The sequence below is a fragment of the Mustela erminea genome, chromosome 19, assembly GCF_009829155.1.
Source record: "Mustela erminea isolate mMusErm1 chromosome 19, mMusErm1.Pri, whole genome shotgun sequence".
Lineage (NCBI taxonomy): Eukaryota > Metazoa > Chordata > Mammalia > Carnivora > Mustelidae > Mustela > Mustela erminea.
Genome location: NC_045632.1, coordinates 19,430,602 through 19,448,874, shown reverse-complemented (window position 1 = coordinate 19,448,874; position 18,273 = coordinate 19,430,602). Strand labels below are relative to the sequence as shown.

The following is an 18,273-nucleotide window of genomic DNA, read 5'->3' as shown; positions in this document are numbered from 1 at the left end:
GCCCTCATCCATACAGCAATTTACTGAGAAGCTGCCCTGTGCCAGGAGCTGTACTGGGTCCTGACCATACAGCAGTGACTAAAGCATCCTTGTCTCAAAATGTTTACATTCTAGCAAAGGAGACAGATGCACACAAATAATTAAAAAGACATCTTGGGGAGAGATAAAGGCTGTGAAGAAAAAGCAAGCAAGTTAAGGGAATATAGTGATGCAGGTGTCCTATTTTAATCAAGACAATAGGGAAAGTCATCTCTGGAAATCACATCTGAGATCTGAATAAAGTGCTAAAGTTCTTGGTAAAGAAAGGGCGGCTAATGAGGCAACAAGGGGCTCAATCATATATGTTTTTATAAGCTTAAATAAGGAGTCTAGCTTTCACTCTGGGTGACAAAGAATCACCGGGGAGAGGAGTATTGAGTAGAGAGGAAGGACGTGATCTGACTTAGATTTTGGCAAGATCCCGAGGGCTGTTGTGTGGAGAATTACCACTTGGGGCAAGAACAGAGGTAGAGGGTCCTTTTAGGAGGGAACTGTAGTAACCCCGGGCAGGGTAAGTAGGGTTTGTTGTACAGGGGTAGGAATAGAGATGGTGAGAAGTGATCAGATTCAGGTTATAGTTTATAGATGGAAAGGACAGGATTTGCAATCAGAACAGATTTCCGGGTGAGAGGTAAGTCAAGGATGACTCAAAAGATGAACAGTTGAATAAATGGTAGCAGTTACCCCAGTGGTGAATAGTGGGCAAAGGTTAATTTTAGAGGGAAAATCGCGAACATTGTTTTGGAGACACAAAGTTAATTACATGCTGATTAGACATCCAACCAGAGAGGTTGAGTAGACTATGGCTTATACAAATCCAGAGTTCACAGAATTGATCAAAGCAGCAGACGAATGCTTGGGATTGGTCTGTGTGGTGGCATTGAAAGCCACGAGCCTAGATGAGACCATCTGAAAGTGTTGGACAGAGTCCCAGCTCCAGCAGCTGCGAAGGGGAGTTGGGGGGGGGGGGTGTTGGTTGGGTAATGGGAGGCTGTCATGGTCCTTGAGAGCTTCAAGAGGACACAGTAGCCTCAAAGGGGGAAAGGACGACGTCTTAAAGGGGCTTGCCACGAGTCTGGAGGCGGATGGGCCATTTTGCAGGCTGCGAGACCCACATTAGCGGACACAGGACGACGGACAAGATACGACGGGTCTGGAAATGGAGGCAGCCGCAGGGGTGGTCAAGAGGGCCGCGCGCGCCTCCACTCTAGCCCACCGTGTCCTGGCGCCACGAGGTACTTCGCCTCTCCCTGAATCGTCTCTCAAGCCGCGCGAGCACCGCTGCCCCGGAGTAGGCCAAGCAGCGCCTCCGGGACTACCGAGACCGCGGGAGAAGGCTGAGCCGCCCGCACCCGGCGGAGTCTCGCGAGAGCGCGGCCTCACCGGCCCAGCATGCCTCGCGCCGCCGCCGCTGCCGCCGCCGCCGCCGCCGCGCCGCGGCTTGAGGGCGGGAGGCTGGGGGAGGGTAGCGGAGCCGGCGCCGCCGCCATGTTGGGTCTGAGGCGGCTGCTGTAGGCGCCGACGGAGCGAGCGGGCTTGTGGAGCGGCGACAGCGGCGTGGGATCTGCCTCTCTGCGAGCGGCCCGGAGCGGCGGCGGCGGCGGCGCCATGAGCGGGGGCACCCCTTACATCGGCAGCAAGATCAGCCTTATCTCCAAGGCGGAGATCCGCTACGAGGGCATCCTCTACACCATCGACACCGAGAACTCCACCGTAGCCCTCGCCAAAGGTACGCCGGGGCGGGCCTCGGGGTGGGGTGCTGCGCCCGGCTCTCGGCCCGCGGCCTCCTCGCTCCCTCTTTGCCTCCTCCGTGGTCCTCCCGGAGGCCGCTCCCTTCCCTCCCTCCGGGCCCGGGCGTCGCGGGCCGGGCCGCGGCCTCCCCCGGGCTTCCTGGCTTCCACCCCGAAGGTCCGCGCCTTCAATCCGGGAACTACAGGACCGAGAGCGGGGCGGGCGGGGCGGCCCTGAAGTCCGAGAACGGGCCGGAGAACACGGAGAGACGTGTCTTCCAACTCCGAAATTCGGGGGTTCTGTCGTCTTGCCACAAAACAGATTCTGAGTATTCAAAGAATTTCTCCGCCTAGCTTGAGTTTCGTGCGATTTGTTGATTCGGAGGGACCTATTTTCTCACGTTCTTAATTTCGGTTCGTTCCGGTATTCATCAGGTGAACTGTAAGTAATGTGCCGAAACTTTGGGTTTGCTCGGCGACGCAGACCGTCTCCAGCTGCCACCGGTACCGTCGAGCAGATCGCATCCCACTTGTCCCCTACGCGGTCTTGTTTACCTGTTAAACCGGAATCCTTCTTCTCTGAGGCTGTTGTGCAACCATCTCTTTACAAATGCTTGCGCTTCTCGCCTCGACCCTTGTTTCTGGAAAGCCGGTGGGGAGGAGGGTTGAAGCTTGACCCAGGACCCTTGTTCCGAAGGCGGATCTGAGTGGTCCGTGGGCTCTGACCGGTCCCTGTGAAGGCTCCCTGGGATGGCGAGGCCGGGGCACTGAGGAGGAAAGTGTCGTACCCGTAGTATTTCGGTTAAGCGTCGCCCAGTCTTGAGTGGGTTTTGTTTCCGTTCACACGTGCTGGGCCTTCGCTCCGCCAGAAAACCAGGAAGAAAATAAACTTGAGCTCCTGCTCTTAAAGCAAATCTCACAAGTTTGGAATCCTTAGAAGAGGGTAGCGAGATAATTAAGGTAGCTTTCCAGGACATCTCGTGGCGTTATGGGATGCACTCCGTGGGAGAGACAGAGGTCCAGGGCTAGGAAGAAATTTTCTAAATCTGTAAAAAGAAGAAAAACTTAATCTGTAGCTAGTAGGAGAGTCATTTCACAGTATGTCACACTAAAATGTCACACTAGTGACACTTTTGGTGTCCTTTTTAATAACACTCGTGTTGGGACAAATTTTATACCTGAGGTAAGGAGTCTTAAGTCTTTTTTTTTTTTTTTAATCTTCACTTCTTTTCCACTCCCAACCCATGGGTCTTTAGCTGTGTAGTGTCTTAGTTTTTAATGGCTTTATGAAATTATCAAAAAGGCTTTCTAAAGCTCTTGGTGAGAACCACATACAGTATTTTTCATTAAAGTTGTTTAATAACTTTTTAAAAAGCATTGTTTTCCGTAATCTGAATTTTTAGGTGTCTTGCCAGTTTAGAGTTTGAGTTGACTGTGCTTTTACTTCTCACAATGAAAAAAAACTACAAACATTCTTAAGATTTCTGATGTATTAACTTCAGTTTTTTAAAAGCCTTTGGATATATTCTTTTATTCAAGAAAACAAAAAGTCTATATTGTTAATGACCCACATTTTAAAAAAATCCATTTCGGCTTCTAGAGTTAATATTAACTGCAATTTTATTAGTCTGTAATAGTTCAGTTCATATGCCAATTTGTTCCTTGTATCCTGACTTGATAAATACGGGAACAGCAATGAAAAGATGTTTTTAAATCACTGATTTGTCTGTACTTATGGCTTTGATAATTAATCCCCCATATATAATACATGTTTTTTGTTAAGCAGGAGGAGTTATTTAATATTAACAGAGATTTGGGAATTCAATTGTATTTGCAAAAACTGAAGTTACCAAATTTTGGTAGCTTATTCTACATAGAAGTATCTAATCTATATCTCCAATAAAGCTATCCTGTCAACACTGGGCACTTCAAATAGAAGTGGAGTGTTTGGGGGCGCCTGGGTGGCTCAGTGGGTTAAGCCGCTGCCTTCGGCTCAGGTCATGATCTCAGGGTCCTGGGATCGAGGCCTGCATCGGGCTCTCTGCTCAGCAGGGAGCCTGCTTCCTCCTCTCTATCTCTCTGCCTGCCTCTCTGCCTGCTTGTGATCTCTCTCTCTCTGTCAAATAAATAAATAAATAAATCTTTAAAAAAAAAAAAAAAAAGAAGTGGAGTGTTTGGTCTTAAAAGTTTAGAATTTATGACATGTGAAGTAATGTGATATTTGATATTCCACCTTTTTTAAAATTTGGATGATGAAGCAGTTGAACTGATTCAAGCCAGAAAGTTTGTTTGTGCGGTTTAGAACACAGTATGTATTTATATTTAGAGATCCCTGTTATCTTTGTGAACTATCAGTTGAGTTAATCTCTTCAAATGACATTCTTAGAATTCTCTTTTGGATGTTAATTTTTTTCCCCTCTCTGGGAAGAGGGTATTTTTCCCACCTTTTATTGTGAAATTACCTCACACGTTGAAAAGATACATAGATAAAAATGGAATATTTTTAAACAAAGATCCTTGTAAGGACCACAGAGGGCAAGGCAGACTGTTGCCAGCATCCCAGAATCTTCCCCCTGCATTTTCCCATCATCACAACTACCCACTTAAGCTGGATATGAACATTATTCTAACATTTATAGTCTTATCACTGAAGTTTACATCCCTGAATAATAGAGTTTATGTTTGTCCTTTTTGAACTTTATATAAATGGATCGTCTTGTATATATATTTGATTTTGTTTTGTTGTGGCGTGGGATTTCATCAGGAATATAACAAGCTTATTCTGCATTCATTTTTTATGTTCTACAGTTAATGTTTAAATTGTTTACAATTTTTGCTATTATGAACAATGCCTTTGTGAACATTTGTTTTTAAGTGCGCTGATGCCTGTTTGTGTACTTTTCTTAAGGGTGTGTACTTGAATTGCAGGGTCATGGGGAATGTGTGTCTTTATTAGGTAATGCTAAGCACTTTTGTTGTTGTTTACTAGTTTTTATTTCAGTTACTAATATATGAGAATTCTAGTTCCACATCCCTTACCAACAATAATATTTAGTACCAGATATTTAAATTCTGTCCAGTCTGGTGAGTATGAGTGTACCTGACTTTAATCTTCCTGATTACTAATGAGCTGAACACTTTTTCATATCCTAGTCATTTGGATTTCATCTCATGAAATGCCTTTGAAATCTTTTGCTCATTTTAGTACTGAAATGCAGGTCTTTTTCTAGTGTTCAGTATTCTGAGTACAAATCCTTTGCTGGGTATATCTGTTGCAAATACCTTTTCCCATTTAATGGTTTTTTGTTTTTGTGTTTGTTGTTGTTGTTTTTAAGATTATTTATTTATTTATTTAACAGACAGAGATCACAAGTAGGCAGAGAGAGAGGAGGAGGCAGGTTCCCTCACCAGGCAGAGAGCCTGATGTGGGGCTGGATCCCAGGACCCTGGGATCATGACCTGAGCCGAAGGCAGAAGCTTTAATCCACTGAGCCACCCAGGGGCCCCCATTTAATGGTTTCTTTTGGTGAACATAAATTCGTTTTAAAGAAGACATGTTTATTACTTTTTTATTTATGGCTAGTGTTTCTTTCTTCTTTCTTTCTTCCTTCCTTCATTCCTTCTTTTTTTTTTTAAGATTTTTATTTATTTGGGGGCGCCTGGGTGGCTCAGTGGTTAAGCCACTGCCTTCGGCTCAGGTCATGATCTCAGGGTCCTGGGATCGAGTCCCGCATCGGGCTCTCTGCTCAGCAGGGAGCCTGCTTCCCTTCCTCTCTCTCTGCCTGCCTCTCTGCCTACTTGTAATCTCTGTCTGTCAAATAAAATAAATAAAATCTTTGAAAAAAAAAAAGATTTTTATTTATTTGACAGATCACAAGTGGGCAGAGAGGCAGGCAGAGAGAGAGAGGGAGGAGGAGGAAGCAGGCTCCCCGCTAAGCAGAGAGCCCGATGTGAGGCTCCATCCCAGGACTCTGGGATCATGACCTGAGCTGAAGGCAGAGGCCTTAACCACTGAGCCACCCAGGCGCCCCCCTTTCTTCCTTTTTAAGGAATTTTTCCCTACCCCAAGGTCATAAAGATACTTAGATTACTTTTTCAGAACTTCTGTTTTGCCCTTTCACTTAAATTTAGTAAGGGATTCACTTGGTTTACATGATCCAGGTTAAAACAGGTCCTTTACTTGGATGTTACTTATAATTTAAATTCATGTGGAACTATACAATGCTCTTAAAATTTTGGATTAGTTATATTAGATGTGTTCTGTAGTTACGGTGACTAAATGGCCTGGTTTGCCCTGGTGGAAGGTCCTTGTTTGTGCCTGTTGTTCTGGCATAATTATTAAAACACTCCTTTTCAGGCGCCTGGGTGGCTCAGTTGGTTAAGCGCTTGCCTTTGACGCAGGTCAGGGGATCAAGTCCCATATGGGCTCTCTGCTCTGCAGGGAGCCTGCTCTCCCTCTTCTCTGTGCTTGTGCTCTTGTACATGATCTCTCACTCTCTCTGTCTCACACATAAATAAATAAAATCTTTAAAAATAAATAAACAAAACCTTAAAAAAATAAAACTAAATCATCCCTTCTCGCTCTTGAAAGTGTTCCAGTTCGGGTAATAAATTGTATGATCACACTAAATATAATCAAAAGCCCAGGGGTAGTAACTAACTGGGTAATGTCCTTTATTTTCTGCTAGAGATTTCACAGACTAGCTCTAGCTCTGTAAAGGTAATATTGAAGTTAAGTTTCATGAGCTTTGATACACAGAATCTTCTTATGAATGTCAAGGAGTCTTAAAGGCAACCTAGAAAGACTGATGTCAGTCTGTTAAGTATGTTAATAGATCATTTGGTCTGTAGTTTGTCTCTTGGAGTCTTTGTCACAGCTCTGAGTTTATTTTCTTCCTGATTGTGACCTGCACATCATCTTTTTTGCTTATTTGCATAAGTTTGTCACCTTCCTTCCCTCCATAAAGTCTCAGTTCCTGGGAGAATGAATGTTTATTTAATGAATAAATGGAAATTATTTAGCATTTTAGGTTATTAATCTTGTAGAAATCTCTTGGGGGAATCTCCAAATAGTACTTTCCATGTTCACAATTATATATCTCTTTAAAATTGAAATGCCTAAGGTATTGCCCCTCACCCTGTCCCCACAGTGAGAGCTTTTGGAGACTAGAAATACAGGAGGATAAAATCTTATGACAAAATTGACATTGTTAGGGAGATGGAGTTTTTACCTTGTGACTCAAGCTCAGTTATAATTTTCATTTAAAATTGAAGGGAAGAATTAGTTCCAGATGTTCGAGTGAATTGAAAAGTGGTGGCACGCATGAATAGTTTGTAGAATATTTCCAATTACTGTATATTCAAACCTGTGTCTGTGCATATGATGCCCAAGCACATACTAGAGACTGGATACGAAGAGATTGCGAAGAATGGAAGTTTAACAAATGCGGAGTTTTGTCTCGTTCATTGCTCTACCCTTGGTGCCTAGAACAGTGCAAGCCCCTGGTAAATATTTGAATAAATGAAAGGATAGTTGTAGTTATTGAAGATTTCTTATTATGGGAATTTCAAAGTTGGAGAAAGTACATATTTCCCATAAGTGTTATGTTTGTAGATTTTTATAATACTTAAATAAAATGGGCTAAAATGAATGAAATTCTTATTTCATCTACATTATGTTAGCTATATCTGGGTAATACACCACTCAAATGAAAACCAGGTTGCCACTGCATTAGGAAAGTATTTGTAAAGAAGAATGATTAATAAGTCGGGTGCTTTTAAAATGATTTGTCCTTAAAATCAAGGCATTGGTAGGAGAATATCAAAGCTGGTAATGGATTAGTTACTTAAATTACATAAAGTAACTTAGTACTAAATTACTTATTACTTAGATCATCTGCTAAGTCCTGCCCATTTTTATACCGTAGCCACTTCTTGATTGTTAATTAGCCACATACTCATAAACTCCATTGAGTGAGGAGGAGAGCTCTGTAGGATGGATGAAATGCCTGGAAAGTGCTGTATTGATTTCTTGCATTCTCACATGAGTTGGGGACCTAATCCAGCAGTTCACAAAATCACTACCTAGAATGTCCAAAGATCTAGTAACTTTTCAGGCTGCAGTTTCTTTTGGTTTAGTGAGGTTGCCAGAACTTGAGCCTTGGAAACAGTTTATTGTTGCTATGCAGTCCACAGAAATACTTAGTAATTTGGGATTCTGAAGTCAATGTCAGAAACTAACTGCATCTTTGAGAGGAGTAAGATAAACTGTGGCTTTCTGAGTAAGAAGTAGAGAAAGCAGGGGCGCCTGGGTGGCTCAGTGGTTTAAAGCCTCTGCCTTTGGCTCAAGTCATGTCCCAGGGTCTTGGGATAGAGCCCACATCGGACTCTCTGCTCAGCAGGGAGCTTGCTTCTCCCCACCCTTCTCTGCCTGCCTCTTTGCCTACTTGTGATCTCTCTCTGTCAAATAAATAAAAATCTTAATTAAAAAAAAAAGTAGAGAAAACAGTAAAAAGCCTGAAGAAAATAATAATAGAAGGAAAGAAATAGGAAGAGTAAAGAAATCTTATCTGTGCTTGACACATAGCAAGGGTTTCGTAGTGTTTAACTCAGTGCCACAGTAATACTACTAGTAACTGCAGATGACTTAACCTGAGTTTACTGCTCCATGGTAGAAGATGCCCTCTACAGAAACAGTTTACCTTCTTATTTCTCTGTGGTGCTTTACATTAATACAGTTTATTTTTTTAGACACACATTTGTGCGTGCATGCGCACTTGGGGGGATGGGCAGAGGGCGAGGGAAAGAGAATTTTAAGCTGGTTCTACGCTCCTGGAGCCCAACCACAGGGCTTCATCTCATAGTCCTGCGATAATGAGCAGAAATCGAGTCCAACAATTAACTGACTGACCCACCCAGGCACCCCTGAAGTAATATTTTAATTAGCTGTATTAAAATCTAGATATCATTGAAGTAAGTTTTAAGTTTAATTTTAATTTAATTTTAATCTTAATTTTTAATGGATGATGTGTAAGTTTGCAAAATATTTTATTCACAGGGATCTTATTCTAGTTTTGGTTTTTTGGATTTTTTTTTTTTTAAGATTTATTTATTTATTTGGGCGGGGCAGAGGGAGAGGGAGGATGAGAGAGAGTGGAATCTCAAGCAGACTCCTTGTGGGGCTCAATTTCACAACCTGAGATCGTGACCTGAGCTGAAATCAAGAGTCCCAACACTTAACCAACTGAGCCACCTAGACACCCCTCTTATTCTAGTTTTGTGGGGTATTTATTTCTCAAAGAAAATGTGACCAAAAAGCCCAGTTGGAATGCTTAGTAGCTCTTTGGCCTTGGACAATTTATTTAATCCTAGCTTTAACTTGTTCTTTTAAATATACATAATAGTACCCATCATTTATTCTGAGAGTAAATGAGGTAGTATCAAAAGTGCCTGGTTTATTGGGGCGCCTGGGTGGCTCCACCCAGGGGTTAAGCCACCCTGGGTTAAGCCTCTGCCTTCAGTGCTGGTCATGATCTCAGGGTCCTGGGATCGAGCCCCGCATCAGGCATTCTATTCCCCAGGGAGCCTGCTTTCCCCTCTCTCTGCCTGCCTCTCTGCCTACTTGTGATTTCTGTCTGTCAAATAAATAAAGTCTTAAAAAAAAAAAAAAAAGTTGGGACTCCTGGGTGGCTCAGTGGATTAAGCCGCTGCTTTCAGCTCAGGTCGTGATCCCGGGGTCCTAGGATCGAGTCCCACATCAGGCTCCTTGCTTGGCAGGGAGCCTGCTTCTCTCTCTGCCTCTGCCTGCCACCTTGCCTGCTTGTGCGCTTGCTCTCTCTCTCTCTCTCTCTGTCTCTGATAAATAAATAAATTTTAAAAATCTTTTTTTTTTTTTTTTAAGTGACTCAAAATTTAAAAAAAAAAAAAAAAGTGCCTGGTTTATTGTAGGTGCTTAAGAGAGTATAACTATCTCATTTTATTTCCAGCCGCCATCTCCATCTCTGTCTTCTCTAGCACCTGAACTCCGTAAGTCATTCAGACCTACTGTAAGTACAGTATGTCTGTTGAACTTACTACCCTTCACTGTCCCACATACCCCTCAGGGCTTTACTTCCCTCTTTATCCTGTTTAAAATCCAAGAGCAGTTACCATCAATATTTAGCATAAACTCAGCCTCCTGCCTCCTCCCGCTTTCTTGTACAAGCTTAGAGAAACCACAGTCCTGATTATATCAACACAGACATGCTGACCAGTTTCACTCTAAATTCACATTCACTAACCTCATCACTCTTGGTTACTTCCCTGCAGTCATACTGTATTTCCATAGTCTCCTTGTTCCATTTTTTTGCATGACTCTTTCATTCCTTCTGTTTTCCTCAGACCTCCAATACCTCCTACCCATCTTCACTTTCAGTCTGTGAACCTTGCTTCCTATTTGAGGAAAGAACAGCAAGCAGAAGAGAATTTTGATGAACTCATCCTCCAATCCCACATATATCCAGTTACTCACATCTGTGCTCTACACTTTCACTTTTCCAGTGGTCAGTGTAGAGAAAGTGTTCTTCTCTGTCAGACCACCCTTCCCCTTATGTAAATTCCATCCCCTCTTGATTTGAGGTCATTGCTTTAGCAATTCTCTACTCTCTTCCTGTAAATTCAATTTTCCTTCTCTCCTAGATCTTTCCTGTCTGCGATCTGATGCTAACTCACCCATCTTAAAAAACAGCAACAAGAAAACACTACGACTCTTAACTGTTTCCTCTATCACCCCATTTCTTAAAGATATTGATTGATTGATTGATTGATTGATTTGACAGAGATCACAAGCAGGCAGAGAGAGAGGAAGGGAAGCAGGCTCCCCACTGAGCAGAGAACCCGATGCAGGGCTCTATTCCAGGACCCTGAGATCATGACCTGAGCCGAAGGCAGAGGCTTTAACCCACTGAGCCACCCAGGCACCCCACTATCACCCCATTTCTGTCCTTCCCTTTACACCAAAATTCCTTGAAGGAATTATCCACACCACTTAACTTAAATTATTTTTTGAACCTAGTTTATTTAGGTTTTTATTTGCACAGGTGACAGACTTCTTGATATACTTTATTTTACCATTGCACTTTTCTCTTGATAATCTCTTACAGTTCCTGACTTTGAATACTCTCTGTACATTAGTGACTCCTGTCTCCAGCCTGGACCTCCTCACTTGTATGCCCAGTTGCCTCCTTAACACACCTGGAGAAATGTCCACATACCTATTTCTCACATACTGTTTCTCCATCTGATTGAATTGACAGTTCATCCTTTTAGTTGGTAAGACCAGAAACCTTTGAGTCGTCTTTAATTCTTCTGTTCTTCTCACACTTCATATGCGTTTCTGATCCTGTTACCTTCATTTTCAAAATATATCCAAAATCTGATCTCTTACTGCCTCTACTGCTCTACTTTGATTTATTATCTCTCACCAGACTTTTCAGAGACACTCAGGGCCACGTATTTCAATGTTGACCTCTTATTTAATTCTCTTTTTACCCCCAGTTGTGTTTGAGGGCATCTTTAGCATTTAAAAAAAAAAAAAAACTACATGGAATGTGTGGGTGGCAAATTTTTTTTAGTGAGCCTGTGTTTTTCTTAATTACTTGACTATATCATCCTAAATTCAGATTTTATTTTTATTTTTATTTTTATTTATCTTTTTGCAAGGGTGGTGGGGAGGGCCGAGAGGTAAATTATCCTCAAGCAGACTGCTGAGGCAGGAGCCTGGCGCAGGGCTCAGTCCCATAACCCATGAGATTGTGATCTGAGCTGAAACCAAGATTTGGATGTTTAATTAACTGAGGCACCCCAAGAGTCTTTTTCTATAAAACTTTGAAGGTATTGATTTGTTGTATTCTGACATTCTAGCGTTGCTGATGCCAATCTGGTTCTTAGTCAGTTCTCTTTCCAGAAGCTTTGTTCTTGGAGTTCAGAAATGTTACCACACTGATTCCTGAGTGGTTCTCTGTGAATCTTGTAAATCCAAAGACTCCCAAGTCTCTTCAACCTAATAAATTCTTAGATTAGTTTCTGTCTTGTTTCTCTTCCTCCATTCCTCACCCATGTTTTGAATTCCTATTGAATGCAATATTGTGTGTGTGTTTATTTTTTTTTTTTCTGTTATTTTCATCTCTGTATCTTGGTTTTATAGTTTGGGAGATTAAAATATAAAACCAACTACAAGAAAGAAAGCACAACTGAAAGCAGCTTAAAGAATAAAGATTAAATTTATACTGCATTGGACAAGGTTTACTTTTATTTACTGTTGATAAATCCTACTAAAACTATATGCAAGGACTTTTTTTTGTTTTAAGCATAAAACTATAAAGGACAAGGTAGATTTGGAAAGGAGACAAGAGCAACAAAATTTTGGAGTTTGAAAAGCAAGTGGGTGAATTTAAATGACTTAGAAGAGCTGAGAAAGCTACAACCTAAGTAGACAGTGGGTTATATCAAGAACTAACCTGATTCACACCCAGACTTCTGAAAGGCTCAGCAATTGGCATTACCAGTTGCAGTGGGAACTAGAATGAAGTATGAAGTAATGAGTTGATGAGAAGAATGAAGGAATGAGAACTGAAGATGGGGTTAAAAACTGGAAGGTTAACTCAAAAATTGTTTTAATGGTGGTCAGATTTCCAAATCCCTTTTTGCATTTCACACAGCTGGATAGCTGCTCTTCTCCAACACTGGTACTCTCTGGAGAGGGTGGGATAGAGTCTGGAAAAACGTGGACACCATTAAGAACAGAGGTACCTCTACACTAAAAACAGCTTGGAGCAAATGGGGCATATAAGAAGCTTACATCTGCCTGGTACTTATTTAGTAAGCTATTCATTCAGGAAAATTACTAAGCACCTTCTATGACTACATGCTAGACAGTATGCCAGGTGCTAGGAAACAAAAGAGCAGTCGAGACAAGATTTTTTTTTTTTTTAAGATTTTTGTTTATTTATTTGACAGATCACAAGTAGGCAGAGAGGCAGGCAGAGAGAAAGGAGGAAGCAGGCTCCCCTATGAGCAGAGAGCCCGATGCGGGACTCGATCCCAGGACCCCGGGATCATGACCTGAGGCGAAGGCAGAGGCTTTAACCCACTGAGCCACCCAGGTGCCCCTCGAGACAAGATTTTTAAGAACACAGCATTTAGGAGTGCCTGGGTGGCTCATCGGGTTAAGCCTCTGTCTTTGGCTCAGTTCATGATCTCAAGGTCCTGGGATCCAGCCCCACATCAGGCTCTCTACTCAGCTGGGAGCCTGCTTCCCCCTCTGTCTCTCTGCCTTCCTCTCTGCCTACTTGTGATCTCTGTCAAATAAATAAATAAAATCTTTAAAAAAATAGAAAAGAACACAGCATTTAAGATGCAGCCTGACGGATAATTACAGTTAGCCACATGAAGAGGATATCTAGTAGGAAGTATCTGGTCCCAGGTCACAGGGAGTTTGCAGTCTTACCAGGGAATAACTAGAGCCCCAAACTTTTATCCTGACCCAAAATACCTAGCGCTCACTTAAGGTGGGATCACAGTTGCTCTCATTCAGGTCCTTAGATCATCCAGGTTCCTTCAGATTTGAGGCCTTTTCATAAAATGCCTTTGGGGTTCTCTTCCCCTACTCCTTATATGAATGTGGTTGAAGAATGAGCAGTGCAACAGATTTAAGAAGTCACAGTGGAAAGAAAAAATTTAAGAACTCTGGAAGGCATTAAGTGACAGTGAAAATGTGTCATATAGCGCGCTCAGGCACTCTCCCCTCCCCTTTTATTTTACTTCCACTGCTAAATTTATCTTAATATATTCAGTTTGTCACTTGAATGACAGGCTAAGAAGTCTGAATTTTCTTGGTAGATTTTGAGAGCCATTGGAAGTTTTTTAGCCGATAAGGTAACATGTCAGAGTCAATCTTTAGGAAGTTTATGCTACAGCATTGTGCAAAAAACATTGGAGGTGAGAGGAGAGGTTGACAACAGTGACGTCAGTTGAAGTATTTTGAGAGTTTGGGAAAGAGGAAATATAGGCCTAAACTTGTTAAAATAGAGAGGGAAGAACAGATACATGAGAAATCAGGAGAGTGGGTTAGCCTTTAAAAAGTTGATTGGGAACAGGGAAGAATTGAGTGATGGTACAACAGCGATTCTTATTAACTAAAATTGGGAATGGATCAGAAGGGACATTAGATGTATTTTTCCTGGTTCTGCTTGAGCATCATCACCCCTACAAAGCCTTCCCTGATACCCCACAATTCAGGAAATGCTAAGTGTACCTTCTGTGTTGTCTTTTTGTTTTCTGTTTTCTTCTTGTGCTTACCATGCCTTACTACTATGTTTCACAACTAGACATCAGCATCTTTTCCCCCTTATGTCCCTTTTACATAGCAAAGTAACTATTTGTTGGTCTCATAAAGCGTTATTTTTTCTGAAAATTTACCTGGGTCGGAAAATGTGTACTTGTACAACTTAATATTTAATAGAAAAATTGTGATAATTGAAGACAGTATTAAAGATATTTTACTCTCTCAAATTAATAATGATGAGTATAGTTCAGTTTTCTTTTGCAGTCCTGTGATTTACAGAAATGTTTCAGGATCTTATCTACAGTTTCAGAAGGGTCCTGGTAAATATGTTTAGCATTATTACTGTTGTTTACTGCATCAGTACTGCAGTTACTGCCTCACTGTCTAAATTTTTGAATCGCTTTTTGGTTATACAATTTCTCCTCATACCACTCTCCCTAAATTCTTACTCTCACAAGTCATTACTCCCTTATGCTTAGTCTGACATTCTCATGGTTTAGGAAAAATATGTCAGAGTAAATCTGCAAATATTAGTAATTCAAGGGGAAGAATCTTGCATGGGGAAAGCAAGTGAAGTTGCAAATGAGAGAAGCTAACTAACTGAGCAAGGTCTCAAATCTGTAATTGTGGGAGATGACTTTAGATTAAAAGAAATATAAGGTCTCTACCCCCCTGAGTGCAAGCAAGAGGGAAAAAAATGAGTGAAGATGATGAAATGTACTAGCGAAAAGGACAAGATGGTTTTGGATCTTTTTAGGCAAACCAGAGGTTACTTCAACGTTTAGAGTCAAAGTAATGAGTATTTAAAAGGTGAGGGGCACCTGGGTGGCTCAGTCAGTTAAGTGTCTGTCTGCGGCTCAGGTCATGATCCCGGAGTCCCAAGATCAAGTCCCACATCGGACTTCCTGCTCAGCAAAGAGCCTGCTTCTCCCTCTGCCCCTTACCCCACTCATCCTCTCTCTAGCTCTCTCTCAAACAAATAATTAAAATCTTTAGAAAAAAAGAAAATGCCTGAATGATGAGAGGAAAGTCACCTACATTGGGAACTCTGGAGTGAGGGTGGCTTTTGTCTTTGGATTGCCAGTGGTTGGTGTGTGATCAGTGCTGAGGTGGTTGAGAATATTGCAGAGAGAAGGTTGGTAGAGATGTCTGCTGGGGTGACAGATACATAATTGGGTACAGGAAAAGATGATAGTGGCCAGAGACAGATGTTTTCACTCAGTGCAGTAATACTCCCTAACAGAAAGTAGTGTGAGTGAGGGGGAAGAAGGGACCAAAGAGGATAGTGCAGGTGTGTGGAGAAATAAAGCTTTGTGGAGGCAGTTTTTGATGTGATTCACAAGCAGTCCTGTTTCCCCCCCACTCCCAAGTAAAACATCGAGTGTACTTACTACTGTCCTTCCATCAGGGTCTGTGTATGGGTCCTACGTCGTAGAAGAGATAGTTTTATAAAGCTAGTCTTAATATTTAAATGATTAAGCCATATATAACAGTTCATTCCAAATATGTAGTATCTCAGATGCTTTCAGCAGTAATTAGTGTAGGATACTAGTTGTGCAAAAGAACTGTACTTACGGATAAATATCAGAAAGAGAAGAAAAATGCCAAGTGCAACTTCTCACTTTTTTTTTCTGGTTCATTGCTTTTGCATTTATTGTTTTTTAAGTAATGCTTTTTTTCTGTTTTCCCATCCTGTTGATATCCAGATCTGTCTTTCTTTTTGATGCAGTCATTCTCCCATTTTATTCTAGGTAGAAGTATTGTATGATTTAATTCAATTCCGTTGATATTGAACAGTATTCAGTAATTTTGGACGTTGCTTACTTAATAGCTTTTTCCGCTGTGGAATTTATTCAACAAATATGCACATGTGAGCAATATGTAGGATACAGTGTTAGGTACTGAGGGAGTTGCAAAATTATTTAGATACAGATTTTTCTCCTGAAGACTTTTTTTTTTTTTAAAGATTTATTCATTGGAGAGAAAGCAAGTGGCTGGAGGGGCAGAGGGAAAGGGAGAGAATCCTCAAGTAGGCTCGCAGCTGAGCAGGGAGCCTGATGTGGGGCTCAGTCCCACAACCCATGAAATCATGACCTGAACTGAAACCAGAGATCAGATGCTCAAGCGGCAGAGCCACCCAGGCACCCCTCTCCTGAAGATTTTTCAGTTCTAGGAAGGGGAGGGTATAGACAGTGTGACAGAATGCTGTGTCATTTTTAGAGGAATAATGTGTTACTTCCACCTGAAAGTATTACTAATAGAGATGTGTGATGGTTAATTTTATGTCTCCATGGCTGGGCCAAGTGCCCAGATATTTGGTCAGATATTCTGGATGTTTCTGTGAAGATGGTTTTTGAATGAGATTACTCTTTAAATCAGTAGACTTGAGATTACTCTCCATGATATACGTGGGTCTTAGCCAATCAGGTGAAGGCCTTAATAGAGCAAAGAATGACTTCCTCTGAGCAAGAAGAAATGTTGCCAGCAGACCACCTGTGGACTCCAGCTTCAGCTTTTCCCTCGGTCTCTAGCCCATCAGCCTACTCTGCCGATTGTGGATTTTCACATGAGCCAGTTCCTTAAAGTAAATCCCTGTGTGTGTGTGTGTGTGTGTGTGTGTGTGGTGTCTGTTGTTGGTTGTTTCTCTGGAGAAAGCTGATGAATACAAGTAGCATATAAGCTGAAATACAGCATGTGTTGAGTGTGGGGAGAAGCTATGGTAGAGGACAGAAACCCTGCTTTGGCTATTGAGAATAATGAGCTTTGTTGGAAGTTTGTATAAGTGGGTTAGGACTAGATCTTACAAGTAATACTTGACAGAAGTTTTAACTTAAAGGGTACATCAAGAATCTTATTCTAGGCATTCCTGAGTGGCGTTGTCACTTAAGCGTCTAACTCTTGGGTTTCAGCTCAAGTTGTGGTCTCGGAGTCATGAGATTGAGCCACCATTGGGCTCTGTGTTTGGCACAGAGTGAGCTTGGGTTTCTCTGCCCCTCCCACACGTGCTCACTCACCGTCTCCCTCTCTCACTCTCGCTCTTGCTTTCACTCTCTTTCAAGTAAATCTTTTTTAAAAAATCTTATTCTAGATTTACATTTGAGCTTATGCTTAGATTTCTAACTTACTTTGGGCATTTCTTGAGTAATTCAGCCTTTTTCATTTATTGCTCTCACATTTTGGTATTCAACAGACTTTTTTTTCTTATCCATCAGTATTAGATTTACAATTTTTAGTTTGTGTCCAAAAGTGAAATCTTTTGGAAAATACTAATGATGTCACTTTGTGCATACTATTTGTACTTAACTATGTATATGTTTGTCATATTTAAACTTACAAGGGTTTGGTATTTTGTAATGGAGATACTGTGTTGGGTAATTGGTCTTTACAGCTCTTCCCTCTATCCATGTAATATGACTGTATATTTAGGTATTAATATACTGGTAAATAAGTTTGACATTAGTTGATATTTGAACTTGATCTATTAGAAATAGGTTTTTTTAGATAAATGATTTTTCCAGAACTTTTACCCTTTTTACGTATTTTTTAAAAAGACAACCATGGGGTTGCCTGGGTAGCTCAGTTGTTAAGCATCTGCCTTCGGCTGATGTCACGAAGCCAGAGTTCTGGGATCGAACCGTGTATCAGGCTTCCTGCTAAGCAAGGAGTCTGCCTCTCCCTCTCCCACTGCCCCGCTTGTGTTCCCTCTCTCACTGTATTTCTCTGTGTCAAATAAATAAATAATAACCTTTAAAAATTATTTAAAAAAAGATAATCATGGGTTGCATATCTCAATAAATCATTTGTAGTCAGAAATAGGGAATTATGTTCTTTCAAACTAACAGAGAAAATTTTTTCCCTATTTCCCATGCCCTTTTATTAAACATTGGCCCACAACTTGGGCTTTTCTAGTTGGGGGTTAAAAAAACTAGGAGGGCACCTGGGTGGCTCAGTGGTTAAGCGTCTGCCTTCAGCTCAGGTCATGATCCCAGGGTCCTGGGATCGAGCCCCACTTCAGGCTCCCTGCTTGGCAGGAAGCCTGCTTCTCCCTCTCCCACTCCGCCTGCCTGTGTTCCCTCTCTCACTGTGTCTCTGTCCAAACAAATAAATAAATAAATAAAATCTTTTTTAAAAAAATAAAAAATAAAAAAACTAGGATACCTACCTGAAACAGCATAGCACCAT

At 41.6% G+C, this 18,273-nt stretch overlaps 1 protein-coding gene across 4 annotated transcripts in view; it reads left to right on the top strand.

Moving 5' to 3' along the window:
- Window positions 1-1,482: 1,482 nt before the first annotated feature.
- The window catches only part of LSM14A (LSM14A mRNA processing body assembly factor), a 56,067-nt gene continuing 39,276 nt past the window's right edge, over window positions 1,483-18,273 (top strand). For 2 of the 4 annotated variants that reach the window (XM_032323473.1, XM_032323472.1), the window contains exon 1: window positions 1,484-1,768. In XM_032323473.1, the coding sequence (XP_032179364.1) occupies window positions 1,648-1,768 (121 nt within the window). In that variant the 5' untranslated portion in view covers window positions 1,484-1,647. Of the gene's footprint in view, window positions 1,769-18,273 lie in introns of all 4 variants that reach the window. The other 2 variants (XM_032323475.1, XM_032323474.1) reach the window with 2 other exon arrangements.